At 44.3% G+C, this 21,475-nt stretch overlaps 1 protein-coding gene across 7 annotated transcripts in view; it reads right to left on the bottom strand.

Moving 5' to 3' along the window:
* Nucleotides 1-8,137: 8,137 nt before the first annotated feature.
* The window catches only part of hmbox1b (homeobox containing 1 b), a 23,830-nt gene continuing 10,492 nt past the window's right edge, over nt 8,138-21,475 (bottom strand). For 4 of the 7 annotated variants that reach the window (XM_005724789.2, XM_005724790.2, XM_005724785.1 and 1 more), the window contains exons 3-10: nt 20,706-20,791; nt 18,819-18,929; nt 16,105-16,258; nt 15,838-15,920; nt 15,371-15,466; nt 14,009-14,103; nt 10,500-10,583; nt 8,138-8,772 (exon numbers count right to left, since the gene is read on the bottom strand). In XM_005724789.2, coding sequence (XP_005724846.1) covers nt 8,629-8,772; nt 10,500-10,583; nt 14,009-14,103; nt 15,371-15,466; nt 15,838-15,920; nt 16,105-16,258; nt 18,819-18,929; nt 20,706-20,791 — 853 coding nt within the window. In that variant the 3' untranslated portion in view covers nt 8,138-8,628. The remainder of the gene's footprint in view (nt 8,773-10,499; nt 10,584-14,008; nt 14,104-15,370; nt 15,467-15,837; nt 15,921-16,104; nt 16,259-18,818; nt 18,930-20,705; nt 20,792-21,475) is intronic. The other 3 variants (XM_005724786.1, XM_005724787.1, XM_005724788.1) reach the window with 3 other exon arrangements.

Below are 21,475 nucleotides of genomic sequence, written 5' to 3'. Positions count from 1 at the left end.
TCTATTTTTCAAGAGAACAAAAAGAGTGCCTCTGCAAAACCTTTGGTCTAGCTTAGCTCCTCCGTTTCATGCTATTCATACTTTTTCTTTCTTTAACCACCCGGTGATTTCTCCCAGACCACTCCACGACCTCATCCACCGGTCCTCTGTCCTCCTTCTGTCCACACAGACTGTAAGTCTGAGGTGAGAAGCGCTGATATTTGGAAAGCAGTGACCAGCTGTTCCTGCACAGATGTTGTAATCATTTCTGTTTTCATTTGTGGACATGATGTCTCAGTGAAATTCATGGTTGCTGGTTTCCAAATGTCTTTTCCTTCCTTCCTGAACACTAACATGATGTCCTGGTACTTCCTCCTGGGATGTTAGAAACTACTTCAAAGGCGATCAATCCGCTCAGATGTTCTCTTCAGCAGGTTCTGGGCCAAACCCTGCAGCGCAACAACACATCAGCTCCTAACGCTTGAATGACATTTGGTAACTTCTCTTAAATTCTGACTGAAGCAACGACATGGCAGGATACTGCTGACTGACAAAAAATCTGCTAGTAAACATCAGAGGGTTACCCTGGAAACAGGAGCCTGGGATGTTGTAGTATAGGCCTCTGCAATATGAAGCAGGACTTTTAGCTTCTCGGCAACTTCTAGAAACCTTCAGTTTGACCCTGGGTTTATTTTATACTAATATTTTTCTGTGAGCAAATATAAGCATTTATGTTTCTATGTGATTCTTTAATATGACAAGTACACTGGAGACAGAAATTTGCACCTAGACTGAGCCTTTGTTTGAGTGCTTTGAAACATTAGCGCTGTAGCATGAATGCACAGTGAAAAACCTCCAAAAGGACCTGTGCAAGAACTGTGAGAGTGCACAACATGTTCTGGTATCAGTGGAATTACAGAAAATGGTCCCAAAAATGATCACCTCCATCCTAAATAAGCTAACAAAACCACACCAGCCATTCTGATGTTTAAAGAAAAACAAAAACCTACCATTTCCTTTTCTTTTAAATGAATATATATACTTTGATTTCTAAATGAAAATGTGTTGGTCCTTGTATATAATACAATATGCAGTGTTTCTTACAAATAAATACTGTTAAATTAATAAATCCTCACAATCATTTTTTTAGGAAAACAATAATATGGTCATTGTTCTATGAATGTAAAAATGCTCATGAATATATAAACGTCTTCCAAGGTCGTTTTCAACAGTTATTTCTGATTGTTAGCCCCCCCATTAAAAAAATCCCAGAAACGCCCCTGGGCAGAGCTCAGTGGCAGCCTGCATTGTGGGATGTATGGGACCACGCTTGGTATCCGGTTGTTCAGTGATGACGCGACGAATCCTACTTCCGGGTCTAAAGTAGTCTGCATTTAATCAGAATCAGAATACTTTATTGATCCCTGGGGGAAATTATTTGGCCTTTGTGTTGTTAACATGTTTAATGTTTTGTATTTTCTTCTATTTGATCTCAAAAAGCTCCTAAAACAGTCAGTGATCCCTGTTGACCTCCCTCGGCTTTTATTACCGCTAATCATTTATTTAAGCTCAGTTTTTAAAACCTTAGGATGTAACTACAGCCCAGCCCATGCAGCAGTATATGAATGACTAACCTCGTATTGTGGATGGATTATCTCAGTTGTTCTCCTGGCTGAAGTTTGGTCCTTTTACAGCATCCTGCCATGTGATTACATTTGTTCCTGACCACCGAGAACACTCACAGTAACTTTTATCGAGTGGAAAAAAAGTTAGCTTGTTTATATTATGCTAACATAGCTGTGTCGCTAGCGGTCACGTAGCACATCATTATATAGCAGCTAGCCCAACTTCAGTAACCCTACAAACGTCACTGCTGTTTAGTTTTCAGTCTTCATTTATGTTGGAAGTGATAACAGAGCTGTACGTTTTAATTTGTTTCCAAACCCCCGCAGTCAGGACATGCTATATTGTATTTAGATAGAAGCTAGCGAGCTAACTCCCTGCTAACTTCTAACTCCGTTAAATGTCATAAATTCCGTTTTCATGGATGCCTGGATGTTAAACTCAATTGTTACACCTGGTAGAGCAGAACGCTGATCATTTTATTAAAGATGAAAGACTTTAGACAGTTTTTCAACTCTCAGTAATGCCACAGTGATCGTTTGATATATGGACCTGCAGCGGAGTTTAGACCCAGACACGGCTAGTGACGTCAGACTGAACAACCGGATTTGGGGAAATCGACGGCGCATTTGAAGCACACTTCGAATTGGAACAGCCGTCGTCGCGTGGCGGTGACGTAATCGCACTTAAAATGCGTACTTCAAGCGTGCAGACCCTGAATTGGGGCACAGCCAACGTTTGCAGTCTGTTGTGTTGCGTTCAGGGGACGCCATGTTCAAAAGTAATAGCGTATTTGGCGCGAATGTGGGGAAAGGTTGTGTGAATGTGAGATGGGTTATTTTGGTATGTTGTTCTGCTTTAGCCGCGAGTGTTTTGTTTAAGTTGTATGTAAAGTCATTTTGAATTAGTTTGTATTTATTTTGCTTTTGAGAGAAACTTTTTGTAACTTTATTTTTGTTTGTGAACTCTGTTATTTTATGGAAAGAATGCATTTCTATTGTGTATATGTTGCAGAAATAAATGAGCTCTGGCCTGAGCAAGACACTAACTAGGGTGTCCTCTCTATTAATCCACAGTTTGCTCATATCTGGCTACGCAGTGCTCTCTAGCCTGTGTGCCGCTTGCTGCCGGTCCAGATTCCCCTAGGTCTGGTGCCGGTAACAGAAGCATATAGAAATACTAATGTTTCTATACTTGTATAAATAAATTACAGTGATTGTAAAATAAAACGCACCCTGAAGTTACCCGGATAAGCTTAAAGTCTATCTTCATAGTGTAGAGGCCAATGAAACAGGATTTATGACTTATCCAGATAACTTCAGGGTTGATCCTGGGTTTTCTGTACCACGAAGGTGGTTTACTTCTTACAAGCGTCACGCTAACTTATGCTGTGAAGCCAACTCACGCCAGTGCAGATCAAGTTCCACATTAGACATCAATGTATGAAATCGCTGCCTGATGACCAATTTAAGTCTGCCGAAAATATCCTCACCATCCTAGAAGATCCCTGCAAGGAGAAGTTAAGGGTCTAAAAAGTCATTGGCTGCATCCCAAGTCTTTTTTCCTTAGGAAGGTTCTAACTGAAAGAAATGGTAAATGGCCTGCATTTGTATAGCGCTTTGCTAGTCCAAAGGACCCCAAAGCGCTTTACACTACATTCAGTCATTCACCCATCCACACACACACTGGCGATAGCAAGCTACATTGTAGCCACAGCTGCCCTGTGGCGCACTGACAGAGGCGAGGCTGCTGGACACAGGCGCCACCGGGCCCTCTGACCACCACCAGTAGGCAAACACGGGGTTAGTATCTTGCCCAAGGATATTTGGCATGCAGCCAGGTTCAGACACCAAATAAAAGAGTTCTGCATATCATTATTCAATTGTGACTTTACAGTGTTCTATCAACAGTATAAAGCCCAAATAGTAAAGAGAAATCAAAATGCATGCCATGAAAGAGTTCAGGTCTTCAGAGGTTAAAATCCATCATTTCAAGTTTATTCACAACATTTGCGTTAAATAAGGTTTTATTGTTTGGAATATATACTTAAGCTTGGACTCACCAAACCTTTATGTGACCTGTTATATATGAAAACAATCTAAATTTTCCTCAGGAGTCAGTGTGCCATATGATGCATTAGCAATAAATTTATTAATGCTCTATAATAACAGTTACACACTATATAGAACTTTATAGAGTTATATTTGTTTGCAGATGTTGGCAGCTATCAGCGAATACTTATCAGCTATTTTGAAACAAAAAAAGACTTTTTATCCATAACAGCAAATGAACTGTACAACAGAAAATACAAATGCTATTTATGGTCTCCTCACAACAATGATAAGAAAAATAAACTAAGCCATTATGGCATGTTTGTTAATACAGAGACACACATGTTACTGTGATCTCTGGTCTCCCACTCAGAGACACGGGTCTCCCAGTGTCCAGCATTCAGAGGCTACCTGAGGACTCATGTGAGAGAAAACCTGCTCACACAGACATGTAGAGCCAAACACTGTCAGTAAGGCCTCTGCAATGTTCTGAAGACAGTTAAACCTGTCAGGTAGTGATGTCCAGCAGGTGAACATGCAGGCTCCATGAACACGCACAGCTGTGGATTCCAGCTGCGTTCGTATTGATTTAACTGGTATTAACTCAGCCAGTTAATGCGAGGCAAACCAGCTGCTCATTAAAGCTTTCTGGTTTGATCAGTCTCGAGTCTTCGGATGTATCCGTGTATTTCCGTGGTGCTGATGCTGCGCTGAGCGGACAGCTGCTGAAGCATTTGAAGTGTCTGAATGTGGAAATTTCAACATCGCTCGAAAAAACTGCCAGCTAGCAACGTCCCTCTGTTGTTTTTAGCCAATTACAAGTTGAATCTGGTAGTTGGGGTTGTTAGCTAAGATACAGTCATTAAGAAACGGCACAACTAATGTGTGTATGCGAGTTAATTTGCGATGTGCACCGCTGGCCCGGCCATTTATTTTTTAATGCACCTTCTCAGATTAACTCACTGCGTGTCGTGCCCAGGGCTGGACTGGGACAAAGAATCGGCCCGGGCATTTTGACGAGAGACCGGCCCCCCATAAAGCCTTTGAATGCAAACGCTGTTGTGACAGTGATGCACGCTGTCTTGTTGGTATATGTATGATTTCTATACATTTTACATCAGATGAAAACTTTGGTTGTAAGACTCAGATAATTATTAAAAGCTTGCTTTGATTCGTGTACTTTGTATCTGTGTATAGATCTGCATACATGCAGCCAGCAAGACCATAAACACACATTCTCATTGATATAGCTTTATTCTCTTGTACATTATATTTATATTTATGTATATATATATATATATATCATACTAAAATAAACACAAGTTAAAAAATGAACAAAGAAACTGTACAAAAAATGTATATATACTACATCTTAATTACAGAACAGTCTACTGTCCAAAAAAGGCACTAAATTCTGAAATGGGCAATACAGTAATTTTGAACATAACTAGATTTGAGATTGATACAACAGCATTCAGTCCTCTTTTTCTGAGCTATACTGGGATGAAGTGGATGGTGTTGCACTAGGGGACACACAAGGACACGTAGGCATGTTGACCCTGACAACCACAAGAGAGGACGCCCCTTCACAGCAAGCACTTCCACTGAGTATGCATGACAGCGAGTGGGGAAGTGCCCGTGTCATGCTCGAGGTGGGTTCCAGTTTTCTTCTGGGGAAAAAAAAGAAAAATAGCACAATCTACTTTGTGAGCACCTGAGGGTTCTTTCATCCACCCCATGAACTTTTCTGTCAAGCTTCTATGTTCATGCAAAAATACTAGCGGATTAAAACTTGTACTTGCTAACTGGGCCACGGCATCTCTCAAAGTCAAAGGCAGTTCATTTAAAAGTGTCTCATAGTGGGAATAATCTCTGAATGCATGCTAATTTCACCAGTTCTAACACGCAGCATGTTTTGTAGGGGAACATCACGCCAAACTGCCCCCCAAACTCTTTAGAAGGAAAAAAAAAGGTGATCATTTCAAGTAGTTTAAAGAGACACGCTCTCAGTTCAATGAATGCTTCAATCTGTCCGAGTCAAAAACGGGTGCACGGTTTACACGTGCGCTGGTTCAAATCAGAAACTGGAGATTTTACCAGGGAGTTTGGTGTGGTGCTATTTACCAAAGAGACTGGCACATACTGGGGCTTTAGTTTAGAATGAAGCAGCTCTACTTGAATTTCTCTTCTTTCCCCATCATATATTGGAAATTGGACTTTTTGTTAAAGGTTACATGTAAAGTTTAGTTAACATCAATACTTAGTTAAATACTAATTTTAGTTAATACTAATTTTCATTAAGGTGCATCATGGTTTATTTTTCATAAAGTAGCTTACTATGTCCAATACAAACGGGAAGACTGCTGTTCAGTCAAATAAGGGATGAGCAAAACAGTCAAATAATGAGAATTTAAAAAAAGAGAAAAATAATTAGAAAAAAAAAGCATGATTCATTTCAAAACATTTGTTTTTGTACAATACCATAAAAATGAGTATAAATACATACTGTTTTTAGCTGAGAGCTCTTTCTTTTTCAAACACAGGTCCCAGTTGAGAGTCCCTGTATTGCAGCTTTGAACTTACTGAAGCAGTACAATTAAATCAAGCTTTACTAGACTACAGCTGAGGACTGGAAGTTGGTGTACAAGCAGGAACCAGACATTAACCGCAGTATTAAACCTGTGAGCTTATTTGGTGCATGATCACCAACAGCCAAATCAAACTATCACAAACTTGAGGACCGGCATTAAATTTCTGGCAGACTGTTTAGTTTAATCCCGCTTCGTAGAATATTCTTTTCTTTCTCCAAAACCATCGCTAATGCAGGGACTCTGACTTCGTGGGGAATGTAATTAAAAAATTGTTGTCACGACTGTACGGAGCTAATGCTAGAAGCTAGCTTAACTTAGCTGAGCAGAAAGTCAGGCTTTTTACAAAAGGGAAAAAATGTGCACTTGGTTGACGTTTTTTTTCTTTACTGATTAAAACACATAAATCACGAAAAAACGTAAAAAAAATAAATAGAAAAATTATTGTGTTTTAAGCTAACAGTCAATGCTAACGCTAGTTTTCAGTTAATTCAAGCCGGAGTTAAAGGATCAACAAGTAGCCACAGAGAAAAGCCGCAAGTCACATGTTCAAGAATAAACTTTAGACATTTGGTTTGTTCCCGTTAGACAAAGCTGGCCTTGATGCTTCTGTCCTGTGGCTAAGCTGAGCAAACCTAGCTTCTAGCTCCACTTTGTGCTAGGACATATCTGGCATAGAGAAATGACTGCTTCAAACAAAATGATACAGAAAATAAACAGTCGAGTCCCCCAGCACTGAATAAGAACAACCCACCTCACAACATAGTGATATTCAGTAAGAGACGGTTTTGGAGATCCTTCCATCAGGGCAAAAAAAGGAAAAATCACCTCTTTAGTAGTCGGTGACTCTGATTCCCTTTGAAATGGCAAGTTTTTGTCTGAGGCTACAGAGATGAAAGAAGCCTCGAACACGTTTCTGATATTTGTAACCATTTTCACTGTGGACTTGATCTAATTTGACCTCTGTGATATTAGAAAAAGCACATTACTATTATAACGAGGCAGCGTCACAGGGTATTTTATCATTGTATGCCTGGTTGCTAAAACTTACCTTTACTGACACAGACCTGCTGTAGTGTCATGCCTATACTGAGTCAAGAAATAAACCTGCGTAGGCCAAAGGAGTTGGTATAAATAACTTTGGATGGACTTTAACACTGTTTCCAGATCAGTATTAGCTTAGCGTCTCTCTTTTCCTTTGGCATGGATGATGTTTCAAACAAAGCATAACTCGTCTTATTAGATAGCTTACAAAGTTTGCTCGATTATCACATTGACCGCAGCTTGATCCTCATAGTCTTTAGTACTTAACAATAGTGTCACAGGGAGCAGAAATGACTACGTCCAGTTGCTGTTTGGCCTAGAACCAGAGGAAGAGCAAGTAAGGAACCTCGAATCACTGCTGCTGCTGTTGGATAGAAACCTTGATACCGTTTGCCATCCTCAGTGTGTGCTGAACATGTTTCGTAGTGCAGTGATTCACAGTCCCCATCCCTGTTGTATGAAAACCTGCTTGCAAAAAACAACGTCTGTCTGCGTGAGCGTAAGGCTACTACAGAAAGTTCAGATACGTTTCTATCCAACCTAGCAGCTCTACTGCAAGGAAACCGAAAGCCATTTATTCTACTGAGGAATGGACAGAGGAGAAGAGTGTCAGCGCAGCTCTGATATCATTTTTGCTGACTGACTTCCGTTTTTCCCGAGATGTTAGGCCAGAGGTTGCTCTTCTGATGAATTGCACAATGATAAGGTGAATCTGAGGGTCAGGTAAGTAGGTAGATAGGTAGCACACCATGAGGTGAGTGAGACTGAGAACCATAAGAACCATATACATATATATGTATATACATATATATGTATAAAACATGTATATAATATATATACAGTACACATTACTTTTCTGAGGTTGACGTTGAGGTGAGATAAGACTGAGGATCGGCTCAGACGACCAGGCTGGAGAGGGAAGTAGAAGGGGAGCAAGGACGAGGTAAGGAAAGAAGAGGTATCCTGTACTGAGGGGAAGAGAGAGTTCACACTCCCGGACAAGAGCCGCCGTTTAGAGGGGTTTGCAGGAGCCGCCTTTTCTTCTGTGGCTCATTTCCACAGAGATCACAGGGCCTACAGTCACCCATTTCTGCCAGCTGTGTCAATATATGGAGTAAGGTGGAGCGGGGTTGGGGGTAATTACTGTTGACAAGGATTACTCTGAGGAGGGAAGAGGAAGGGGGAGGCCAGGAGAGAAGGGAGAGTTGGTAAGGGGCTGGCTGAGGAGCAGATGATGAAGCTTTACTAAGTAGCATTACTTTGGTCTCTTTTCAGTCCCCCAACTCCATCTATTACACTCCCCCTTCTCTCGTCCCCTTCCTCCATCCCAGGTCCTGTGCAGTTCATTCGTCCTCCAGGGACTCCGTCTTGATGTCGTTGGGCCCCCCTCCGGTTCTGGACAGGGCCAGGATGGTGTGGTTGACGGCAGCCATCTCCACAGCCAGAGAGATGGGGTCCTGGTGCTCGCTGTGCGCTGCGCTGTCGTCCTGGGAGAGGGAGGAGCATTGGGAGGAACATCAAGGACAAAGGTCATGACAGGAAACAGAATGTCTCTACATCAGAGGTAAGGAAAGAACACGTGCTTTTGACATGTTAAAGGAAATCATTTAAAAAGACAAAAAAAAAAGTATGTAAGTAAGTAAAGCATGTAATGGGATACGTCTACCACAAGGTGACAGTAGTGGCTCTCTGAGGAAAGCCTGGTGTTTTTGCTTGAGGTGCCCATCCCCAGTTAGGAGGTAACGTTCATGTCTGCAGCCTGACACTGACTACAGAGTCTAGAGTCTCCACACGGTCACGCTAACAGCAACACACTGCACTCACAGCTTTGCCAATTTGAGTTAGTGTGCACAAAACTGAACTATGACAGAAACTGCATGCATTTGACCCCACGTGTCCCCCCCTCAGCACACTACAGCACTGATCCACAGCTCACTAAGCCCCAGCTTTCATTTTAGTGGACAGAAACCCTTCATTTCCTGGTAACTGTGACACTTTAGCTTTGTCAGCCACACCCCCACCCATACTAGGGACCACCCAGGTGCTGTGCTACCCTTTGCACGTCATCATCACGTGCAGCTGCAGCTGTGCACTGTTAGACCACACCTGCTCTGTGGGCTCCTCTTTCGTGTTAGGGCTGTTGTTGCCTCTTCAGCTCGGCCCCTGCTGAGGATCCAAGACGAAGAGTTTGCGCAAGAGCAAAGTGAAACAGGGCAACGCTGCAGCTGCTGTCTGTGCTTCTCATGCTGCTGTTTTAACCTTTCCCCTTTGTGGTGAACTCGTCCAAGCCCACTGTTCAACCACTCAGCTACTGATGCACAGCGTCGCCCCTGTCGGGCTAAATGTTTGCTTTTGTTTGGAAGGACTTCATGCAATCATGTCTGTGCTGGGACCCATGATCCTTCACTCTCTGAAGGCAGATGCCCGTGTAAATGGACACGAAGCCAGTGCAGTGAACTACGCTGAGAGCTGGATTCAAATTCACGGTTTGTTTAATGTGGTTGATCACACGCAGGGATCGTCTACAACACCTCATCCTTCTGTCACTCAGCAACGTGCTGATCCAGAGAGGATCCCCACATTAATATCACCGTCAGCTTCATTCAAGGATTCTGCTGTGTGTATTACGTGAAAACAATTCGGCTCAATACAATAATCAATCAATACTAATCGATTGTAGTTTGTGTTTCTCGGTCAAACCAGTCACTGTGATTTCAGAGGGGTCTGTGATTTGGACCGCTGCTGTTGATCATTAAAGGTTTAACTGTAAAAAATGAATATTTCAAAGCTTCAACAATAAATGTTCATGTTTTCACGTCAGGTTAATGCAGGGCTGATACACGGACGTTTGAAGACGATGAACCACGTCTGCTGCAAAAGCTTCGTTTGGATGTTAAGAACACGCTGGCGTGACAAGAGCCTGAAAATCAGTGACATCGAGCAAGTCATCAACTTTTCAGTGACATGAAATCTGATTACTATATTCATCAGAAATGTGAGAGCACTGTGGACATGGAGGGACCTCTTTAACCTCAGTCTGATGCAAATGTGGCTCTGCTTTGGCCTCATTTACAGCTGTGCTGCACACGCACACACAAAGGTACACAAAAGGGAAACTCGTGACAAAGGCTGATGATTCACTCAATCCAAATCCAATCCACTAATCTATGGTAACAAACATCAGCGTCTCAGCGTGTTGCTGTGTGTGGGATACCTGTGTGGGCGAGGTGGGCTCCAGGCGATAAAGGCCAAAAGGTCGGCTGAGAGGTCTTTTGTCAAAATAGGGGAGGTCACAGGCCTGGAGGTATTCCAACAAAGAGTTACTGCGTTAGCTAGCAGGTCATCTGAAGAGCGAGAAGCACTGTAAAATCTGCACAATGACTTCTTCTCTTTCACTGTTACAGCAAGCGGTGCTTCACAGGTAGGGATGGGTATCGAAACCCGGTTCTTGTTGAGAACCGGTTCCCACTGTTTCAGTTCCTTGGGATCGTTTGCCATTTTTGCAAACGATTCTCTTATCGATTCCAGTCGCCCCGAATGACGTCGCCACGTTGCGGAGCGTCATTTACCTGGCAGGAAACACAGTGGCTCAAACGCTCAAAACTTTGGTCATACTTTACAAGAACGGATGACAACAGGATAACTTGCAATACTTGCAAAGTAGATATTTCATTTAAGGGAGGAAACACTACGAATATGCAAAAGCATTTGCTCACAAACACGCGATGACCTTAAATGAATGTCGTGTTTTTAATTCTGGACTCGTGAATCTCAACCCAGCAGCAGCGGTAACGTTTGCACGTCCTCTCCCGTTAATGCAGCAGGTAAATAATCAACAACAGTGCATATTATGTTAGCGCGATCTGCCTCATTACAAACCTGCCATTACTGTGCATTTAGTGACCATGATGAGACAGAGTCTGGCTCAGATGCTGGCAGCTCTCGCTGCAGTCTTAGCGTCTCCTTTCAGGCAGGATAGACGAATGTCACCGAGCAGAGACTCAGTTTGTGGTCAAAGGCTTGCACCCGTTTGCCACAGCAGATGATTTTCAGTAAGTGAATGTTTAGTTGTAGGCAGGGACATTACTGTTGTGTAATTGCTACAGAATAATTTATGTTATACTTTGTAAATGTAAAATAATAATAAATATTCTTCTGTAGCAATAACAATGTTTTTCCTGGGGACCCTGTGACACCCCATTGAAGAGCCGTAGGCTGGATCTCTTAAGATCTCACTGTTGGGTTTGTAAGGCCATGTTACTCCTACATTTCTCTCTTGTTCAAAGAGAAGATATAAAACAAAGTTCTGAGCTGATCGACCTTAGTGTTCTCCTTTTTTAAAAAGAATCGATAAAGAATCGAAAATGGAATCGGAAACGTGAAAATCTTATCGATACCCATCCCTACTCACAGGAGAAACACATTCACACTACTGGTCAAACGTTTTAGAACTCCGACTTTTCCAGCCTTTTATTGTGAAAATCCTGCAGTTTAATGTCTCATTGCACTCTGACAGAAACGATTGGAGTTACAGAAATCATGGAATCAGTTTATAGACCGAAGTGTCTCCTTTGGCAGATATAACAGCTGAGCAGCCGTCGCATTCTGGCTACAACAGAAATCAAATCTTCTCCCATATCTGTAGCAGAAGTTCCCATGAATGTGGACCCTGTAGGCTGCGTTGCTTTCGCTCTTCTGTCCAGTTCAAACCAGCTCGGTGGGGTTTCAGTCTGGAGACTGTGCTGCACACTCCATGTTTTCAAGCTCACCATCTTGTTCTGTTTTCCTGAGGTAGTTCTTGGACTGATGTTTGGGTCATTATCCTGCTGTAGGATGAACTCCTGACAGACTGGGTCCACACCAGAGGGTCCTGCATGGTGCTGCAGGATGCTGCGGTAGCTGTTTTGTTCAGGGTGCCTCTCACTCTGTGCGAGTCACTGACCCTGGATCAGCAAACAGCCGGGTGATGGCACTCACTGTGGAACCAAGCCTCTGTCTTATTCTGACGTCCTGCTGATGGCTTTCTTGCTGCAGCCCGTCCTCTCCTCACAGCTGAAACTGAGACTTACTACGACCACGATGACTCTGCTGTGCTGTGAGTAAGTAAAATGTATTTATATAGCGCTTCTCGCTGATAAAAATCACAAAGTGCTTTACAACAAAGAAGATGAAAAGAATGGAAATACGACAAATAACAATGTGAAACAGTAAAATACAACCAATTAATTAGAAGCTTGCCGATATAAAAATGTCTTCAGCTGCTTTTTAACAGAATCAAAAACATAAATAATAAAACCAGTGGGAGTGCTGCACTGGCTGAAAGGCCGATCACCACGAGTTTTAAATCGAGTGCGTGGGGCCACCAACGGTCTCTGATCTGATGACCTCAGAGCTCAGGAAGCAGAATGGCGTTTCAGCAGGGCAGATATGTACTGGGGAGCCTGACCATGTAGGACCCTAAAGGTTAAAACTAAAACCTAAAACTTACAGTCAACCAGTGAAGGGAGGCCAAAACTGGAGTGATATGAGATCTTCGCTTGGTGCCTGTTAAAAGTCGTGCTGCATATTTCTGCACAGTCTGAAGATGATTTAAAGCTGATTAAAACAAGTAAAAAGACCATTACAGAGTCTAAACGTCAAGAAATAAAAGCATGGATAATCATCTCCAGTTCAGCTTTGGACACCATTAGTCCGAGTTTAGAAACAAATGATAAAAACGGTTCTGCTCAAGGATGCAGTGAGCCGCCCATCACACCGGCTGCTGTCCTCTGACTCAGGCGTGTCTTTGGCTCTGCAGACATCTTCCTGTCACACTTTGTTTCTGAGTGACTTTGATGCTGAAGGAAACTGGACTCGCTCACACTGTGACGTTCCTACTTTTCTGTGACGGTCTGTGTCTCTTCCACGGTTAATTCCCCTTTTCTCACCATTTCTGTGCCAACGCTTTCTGCAGTACAATACTGCTCAGCTGATGCTGTCCAGGGTCTGGTACCACAGTGTGCTCCAACACTACAGGCAGAGGGGCTGAAGTGATCCAGGAAAGTTGGAGCAGCAGCTTTCAAGGCCCGATCAACCTCCTTTACTGCAGCTTCAAACAGTTAACCCATGTTGTTCCCTGAAAAAGGTCTTTTTGTATCGTTCTGAAACGGACATTGTGTTTCAGTTTTGGGATCATTTGTTTTAAACCTGTGGTGTTTCACCACTTACCTTTGTACCAGTTCAAGCTGTTCACTGGACCGAATGACTTCAACTGCAATAAATTACTGGACAAATCGGGCTGTTCTAAAACGCTGGAGCCGCAGCGTATATTTTGAAATGTAACCTTGTTGCTTGAGATTTGCATGTTGAGCAATCATAAGTAAGCTGGTGTGTTCAGGTAAAGCAGACATGTTTCCATTGGTAACAGGACAAAACGAGGGCACGAACATTTGCTCACTGACGCCTTTCAAGTTTCAATCATGCACAGAACTTGAAGTGCTTTGTATATTCAGGGTGCACCGCAAGCTGCGTGTTGGGATTATTAACACTAACGAGACAGAGACCAATTAGACAGAACAGTCAACAAAGCTGAAATGAGCAGCATGTAAAAGAAAAGATCACAGCTCACTAACAAGAGAAGCTCGCAGCTTCGTGCTTGTTGTTGATCAATTATGAAAACAAAGCTGGAAGACAGAAAGCTGCTCCGTCTTTTCTCAGTACGATCACATGTTCATTCTGCACTACCTGCTCCGAGAAGTCGTTCCCGTCGATGTCGTCGCTGTTGGAGTGTCCCCCTGGACTCTGGACGTCTATCCCGTGGCTCTCCAGGATTGTGGCTTCTTGGAGAAAGAGGATGGCTCGTTAGACTTATGATGCATCACTGACAATACTACAAAACATAAGAGCAGTGACTGTAAGCCAGCGACACAACGAGAGGTTGTACAGAAGCCCTGATACATCTGAAAGAAACGATGCTCCAAAGTAAAAGAACCTGTCTGAAAGTAGTCAGTAAAAGGCTGCTGTGAGGATGAAGTAAACAGCTGAAAGCAGTGAAGCAATACTGCAAATATTTGGCTGAGACAACTTAAGACGAAGAGTCTTAAGATCAAGACGAGGACGAACAGACTTTTTACCCACAGGCTGTCAGACATGCCCTACCTCCACCCTGATTGGAGGATAACTGCACTGCCAACACCCATGGACATTACACCTTACTTATAAACTGTGTTTCTACGTATACTTTAATGCAACCAACATCCCTACCTCTTTAACCTGTATTTATTATAGTTGCAACAGCAAGCGAAGGCCCAGACACAAAGTTTTAACAGATTACAAGTGGCTGACAAATATGTGACAGATCGAATTCACCGTTACACTGTTGAACAGCTGCCGTCACGCTAAGAAGGAAACACGCCGTCTTCTAATTCCAAGGTTTTACATATAAGGTCATAATGGAAATCAACCACAGAACTGCACACTAAGCCCCAAAGCAGAAGCAGCGTGCGACTGCAGCCTTACTGCCTCCATCGTAACGAGGACGGTAAGCAGCAGCCAGGTGCTGATCAACAGCAGTGTGAGCACATCTATAAAAGCACAAGTGTTGTTAGTTTGCAAGTCTGGAGCATTCAGGCGACACAATGCCAATCAGGAAAGAAGCAACTGCTGCTGCCCATCGCCAGTCCGACAGCCAAAGCTCGACCCACGCTGGGTCACACGGCGACCCCAGGGACGTCAGCGAACCTAGCCAATGACAGAAGAGTGAGGAAATAAAGTCAAGCTGCAGTGACCAAAGTCCAGACCGGATTAGAGCGGAAACCCCGATGAGCAGGAGGCTCATCCAAAGCTTCACTAAAGAAACCATACTACTAAAATCTCGCATCACTGATTAAAATGCTTCTGACAAAATGTGAAAAAGCTCAAACATCTGAAAGAATAAATAAACGCACTGATAAAAAAATGTTTCTACTGCCGGCATATCTAAAGAACCCGAGTTTGGCTGGAGCGGTTTGAAAGTCCTCCGAGCTACAGCCCCCTGCAGAGGTCATGGCAGGGACACAGTAACACACATTTCATTAACAGTTTGTAATTTAAACAGAGCTACATTACCAATGTTGGCACGTCTCTTGATCTCTTTGCGACGATTGGCAAACCAGTTGTAAACTTTCAGAGAAGTGACCCTCTCCAGATCAGACAGCTTCTTCCCTGGAGGAAACATACAAACACAGCATCACCATATTTGAAACCTTTCATTTGGGATGAGGAAGAAGAAGAATACTCCGAGTGTGGCCACGTTTGGATACGACTTGTCTTGATGTTGTCATTTTATGCTTTAAGACATTTGTGCCAAATGTTGTCATAATTATGAATTACGGCTCAAAACGAGCACATTCATAACGTCACGCCGTCCTCAAGTCCAAGTGACTGTTTGTGTCAATCTGAGCACAGATTTCACACGATGCGTTTCACAGCTGCTTCAATATCTGCACCACGCAGACGCAGTTCTGTAGCCAGCAAACAAAGCCATCACTCATTACAGTTAAAGCATGTGCAGCTTCCTGCACCTGCTGGTTTACCTGGTTTCTGGATAACAGCATTGCAGGCGTTTGCTATCTCCTCCCTTTTGGCCTCATCTGGATACTGGTTGTCGTTGAAGTAGCTATAAATAGCACAAGAGCCACAGTGATTAAATTAATTTCACAAGGACGATGTCAACAAACTGGAGCGGCTGCTGTTTGTCGTGCACGCGGTGCAGCTGAGTGCGTGCGAGGCTTTGCTGGCTGCACCGTTTGACTCCTGGAGGAAATAAGAGCGACGTTATGAACACTTCCTCTGGACCTCACCTCTCCATCACAGCCAGGCACTCTTTTCTCCAAGTGAAGCGGCTTCCCCGACGCAGGCGGAAGGTGCCGGGGGCGGTGGTGAGGGGGGGCGGGGTTTGCCTCCACTCCATTTCCTCCAGAGGTAACGGAGCTGGTCGCATGTTCAGAGTGGCACCTGCAGCAGGAGGATTACTCAGAGTCAACAAGTCTGCAGGTGTCGCTGTGGTTTGGAAGCACAAGTGACAGAAGGACAGAACAGCAGCGCAGAGATGTGATGGCGCGAGGACCGTGGTCGCTCTGGCAGCCAGAGCCCCGAGTCCTTCGTGAAAAACCAAGCGACATCGTCTTTTGGTAATCTCACGAGTTATGCTGACACCAAACTCACGTCAGCTCAGGTAACGATCGCAGCAGAAAAGAAACCGAGCGAGCTCTCTTGTAAACCTCGCCACGTTACACTGAAAGCTCGGACATTTAACAAGGCCGAACCGGATCACCTGGCCGGTGCCGGTTTATCAGAAAGCCGTGAACGAGGAGTCAGTTTTCTCTGCAGCAGCGACGCTTGGAGCAGTTTCCAGAGCTGATGGTGTTGGCGGGGCTCCACCGAGGAACATGCTGCAGAGAACAAGGCGTGGGACGTCTGCTGCCTGGCTATAGGGCGGTACAGAAAACACACGCCGGATCTGAAGGACGCGCCGGCCTCTCGTTTCGCCTGTTAACCCTTTACAGTGTGGAGTCAGGATGACACAGCAGCAAACCCAAAGTTACTTGATAACAACAAATCGTTTTTTTCTCTTCAGTTTGGGACAGTTAGTCGCCGTTACAACAGGCTTCCAAATCCAAGACATCGTGACAGTCAAACACCTGGATAATTTAAGATGACCTCACTGAAGGTCAAGAGCCAAGAGGTAAATCCTAAATCTTTACATAATTTGGAAACATTTTTGGTGTAGTAGTGATTTCTAGATTTCTACCGTTGTCGTTCTGCTGACAGCCACATTTCTCTAAAACAAACGTCATTGGTTCCAACATTTCCTTATCTAACACAATAAAGTCACATCTTTAACTGCCGCTGAGCTCTAAGTGAGTAGATCCCATAATATAGTCATCAAAACACTGTAATATGGAAGAAGTGACAGAGTCATCAGTTAGGACGACACAGGAAACCTTCATGCCTCTCGTACTGCAGTCCTACCTTGAATCTGATGCTACACAGCTACAAGTTACTCGAGTTGGATGCAGATTCTTACTTTCCTAGTTGATCACCGGGTCACTTCCTGTAGTCCCTTCTTGTTGGAGCTCTTCTTCCACTTTTCTTAGAGCACCTCCGAGTTTTCAAACTGTTTTTGTTAACATTTAACATTTCTGCAAATACCAGAAGATGTTCACTACTTTATTATCACAGTGGAGGCAGCGAGTTTTCTTTGCCTCCATGCTGAGCTCAGAGAGGCAAACTCTGCTGCTATCTTTACGTCTTTGCTGTTGGGACCGACTCATGAAACAAGCTTTGAAGAAAACAATTAACTGGGACATATGCTGGGAGACATTTGTCCACATAAATACACATACCTTTTGTTCCCATTAGCACTGGCAACAACTGTGAGAACCCAGGCTAATTTGTAGCTCTGCTTAAAGCCACGAGGCCAAACACGAAACTGTTTTTTCAACACTTTAAACGAGGTTGTCAAACGTAAACAAGCTGAGGGCCACTCTGCTGTTCTACTGCAAAACAAACAGAAAGCAGTGTTTGTGTTTTTAAACTTCAAATATTGTAAAACAAACAAACGTGAACGCAGATTTGAACTAAGTGAAGCCTTTCATCGAACGACCAAAGTAACCCACGCAGCAGCACTTCTGCTCCCACCGTGTTCGTATACGCAGACAGAAGTGTACACAGTGAGCGAGTAGGGGTGACGTGGGCCACAAGTGGCCCCCAGGCCGCGAGTTTGAAACCCCTGTTTTCAGTAAAGAGATTTGTTCTTGTTCAATGGTCTTTAAGTTTTAAACAGGAAAGGTGCACCTCGAGACTTCTCACCAAGATTGACACTATGGCTTCATCAGCAACAGAAAACTTTGGCCCCTCCCACCTTGTCCCACCAATCAAAGCCAAATGGAGACCTCAGACTAGAGTGGTGGCGGTGAACCGATCTCCAGTGCAATGACCGAACGGCTTGTAACAATGCAGCGATGTCACGTGGAAGGCGACGACGGGGCATCCACACTGGTGCGGAGCTCACTGCGAGGTTTCTTCTTCCATCTTCATTCTGCTTTGCCGCTCTGCTGCCTTCTGAGTGAAGGATGCTCAGGACAAAACAATTATTTATTCATTTCCTAGTCGGCTGCTCCTCCCCGACTCTCATCAACTTAGGCTGTGTTTGTGCTGACTCTACTCTGCTCTCCTCGTTTCTGACCTCGGTGGAGGTGAAACAGCCTTTCCGTTTGCTTTGATCCTTCATAACTGCTGCAGAAATGACAAATTAACAAGACAGTGTGCTGCTAAGCAACAGCCGCAGTCAAATGTGCTATTCGTGTACGTGTGCATCGCTACGACGGATTCAAAGCATGTGACTAGCAGATCTTATACGGAGAGGAGATCGTCTCCGATTTGCTTCCACTGAGCGACACACACAAACTGCAGGGTCACGCCTTCCCCCACTATCAAGTACTCTCAACTGCCAACTGTCGAATGAGGGCAAAGCGCCAAAACATATTGTGCCAGTTAATCAAGCCAGATGTACCTGGTGTGGTTTTCTCCAGCGTGTACCAGCGGTAGAAAGCCCTCTTCTTCTGCTCGCTCAGGTCGGAGCCGTGCTGCAGCAGCCAATGGGAGATCCTGCTCTGACTGATGCCTGGAAAGCAGCCACACATCAAATTACATCACAGTGGTTTTTGCACAGAGCACAAAGTGTAGACAAGCACTGGAAGAGTTCAACAGACACAGAGCAGAATAGGAAAAGGACCACACGGCGTTTCCTCTCACATAAGTTCAGACTTTCTGTCTTCCTCCATCACTTATCAGTCAAACGCTGCTGGACGCTGGGTCTGAGTTTGAGCTGTACGACTTTTTAAATGCCACGGTTTCTGGCCTTATTTTGCAGCACCTGTTTGGTTATTGAGTAATGTTAGTTACATTCCTTTGTTGTTTTTGTTTTTCTGCAGGTATTAAAGTCACACAAACCCACAATGTGTGCAACAGCACAGGGGTGTTCTTCTACGGGTCAACTGTAATACAGAGTTCAGAATTATACAGGTGACTTGTTGGTAACAAAGCAGCCTTTCTTTGCACTCCACCTTAAACCTGACCTGAGAACAACTGGCCCAAGCTTCGCCCGTACAGCCTCAGCTCGCCTCATGTCAGAGCACCGACTGGCCTTCAGCTGCCTCTGCTCAATATGAAGCGTCATGCTGTTTTTGGGGACAAACGTGATTTTAAAACCCTTTGTGTGGCGCCTTTTGCACCACGTGTTGTGAAACATGTGGTGCAAAAGTTCTGTTTCCCGTTTGCAAGTTTTACTGCTGCTCAGCTTTTAGTTAGTGAACACAGGCACCCGCGTGTCTTCAATGCAAACTGATCTCAAACTAGGCCTGTGACACTGGGCCTTTAGTAATTTGGTCCGTGGGCATGCAAACACTGCCCCGGTCAGTTTACACACTCCTGTGCTGCGCTTCAGTGTCGGCCGAGTGTTTTGGCAAAACCATGATCCAGCTGCGGTTCCGGTCGTGGTAGGAACCACGACCGGAACCGCAGAATGAACTTTTTATTTGTAGTGTGAACGTGATGCGACCTCGATCTGAGGTGGAAATTTAAGTTCCTTCCCGTAGTCTTGTATCCTTTGCATTTTGGATGCCAAAGGGTGGGCGTGCAAAGTTCTGGCTCGCAGCCATGAAATTAATGTAAAATTCTCCATGTTCTCCACCAACCCAGAACACCTTCCTCCTATATTCACTTTGTTTCTCAGGCACATCTGGCCAATAAGAGGACTAAATATTCTCACATGTTGATGAGTTCACAAACATTTTCCTGTGTAAGGAGAAACCAAACCATGGGTGTGTAAAGGCCCTCGCTCTCCTTCCAGCTGCAGCTAAACAGCTGTGTGCAGGCTCAGGATCCACAAGCTTCTGATGCTGCGCTCAGACTCCAGCTCCACTGCACAGCAGCACTGCAGGGTCACCACTGAGATCCTGCAGCAGGTGCAAATCTGGTTCGTGCACTGAACTCAGGACAACGACTGCTGAACAAGACGTTCAGTTCATGTGGAGGATGAGAGGAAGCGTATCAACTTTCAAAGAAGAAACCGACGAACAGACTCGCTTCATAATGAATTCAAGAACACCCCGCCAATCTGTGAGAAACAGCTCGACGTGTAAAAATGATCTTGTGTTGTTATGTGTGAGATGATGCAGACACACAAAAAAGGTCCACTGACAGATGCGTGAAATCAGGCGCTTTGTCAGTGTTTAGGGGGCAGCCCAAGTCTACGATGTCTTCGGGGTCAGGACACAAGCTTTTCACAATAACACAAAGTTCCTCAAACGCCAATGTCAAAAGTGAGGAGGAGCGAACGTGGCATGGCAACAGGAAACGGCTGATGCGAGTGACGTGGCTGAGCGTGTCAGCTACTAACCGGTAACTTGTGCCACCACTGCCTGAGAGATCCTCCTGTTCCCCAGGAAGGCTTTGATCTCCTCTTTCACCAGACTGCTGTCCCTCCTGCAAACACAGAGCACACAGAGATCTTCATAACCTGCAGCTCGACACAGGTGGCAGAAATGCAAAGAAAACAGCTTCATTATTACACATTTGGGAAGCTGGGGCAACGTCTGGCTGCTAGACAGCTGTAAAAAATATATGAAGTGAATTACAGCTTTCATTGTTGTGCCATTACACAGGCAACCTGCTGCATAATTACCCAGCTTAAAAGGGCAAATGCATACATGTTTAATGCTTTTGTCACCAATTCATTCTCATTTGGAAAAAGCCATTCGTCTGGTTTTCTGCACAATAACACGTTCATGATGATTCGATGCGTTTCTTTATTGCACCTATTCACGGCCAACCTACGAAACCGCAGCTCCTCTTTGCTCTGGCCTGCACGTCGACAGCATGTACCGTGGCTTCCCCCTCTTTTATAGCTCCCACGTAATCAGCATTGCATTTCAGACGAACATGAAGGCAGCGGCTCTGAGAGCCGAGCCGCAATCCAGTAATCTATATTTTCAAAATGCATTTAAAAGGGCATGTTTCCGCTATCTGACTTCACAGCAGCAGGAAAATAAATCTATATAAAGCATGCAGAGACTCGCAGGAACGCAGGATGTGCAGTCACAGTGTACCCACCCTGCTTTCTGGCATCAAGCCCATTCCCCTCCCACACACACACACACACACACACAC

Source organism: Pundamilia nyererei, unplaced genomic scaffold, assembly GCF_000239375.1.
Source record: "Pundamilia nyererei isolate P.nyererei 1_Seehausen unplaced genomic scaffold, PunNye1.0 scaffold00013, whole genome shotgun sequence".
Classification (NCBI taxonomy): domain Eukaryota; kingdom Metazoa; phylum Chordata; class Actinopteri; order Cichliformes; family Cichlidae; genus Pundamilia; species Pundamilia nyererei.
The sequence above is the reverse complement of the archived record's forward strand: the minus strand, read 5'-3'. Positions and strand labels throughout refer to the sequence as shown.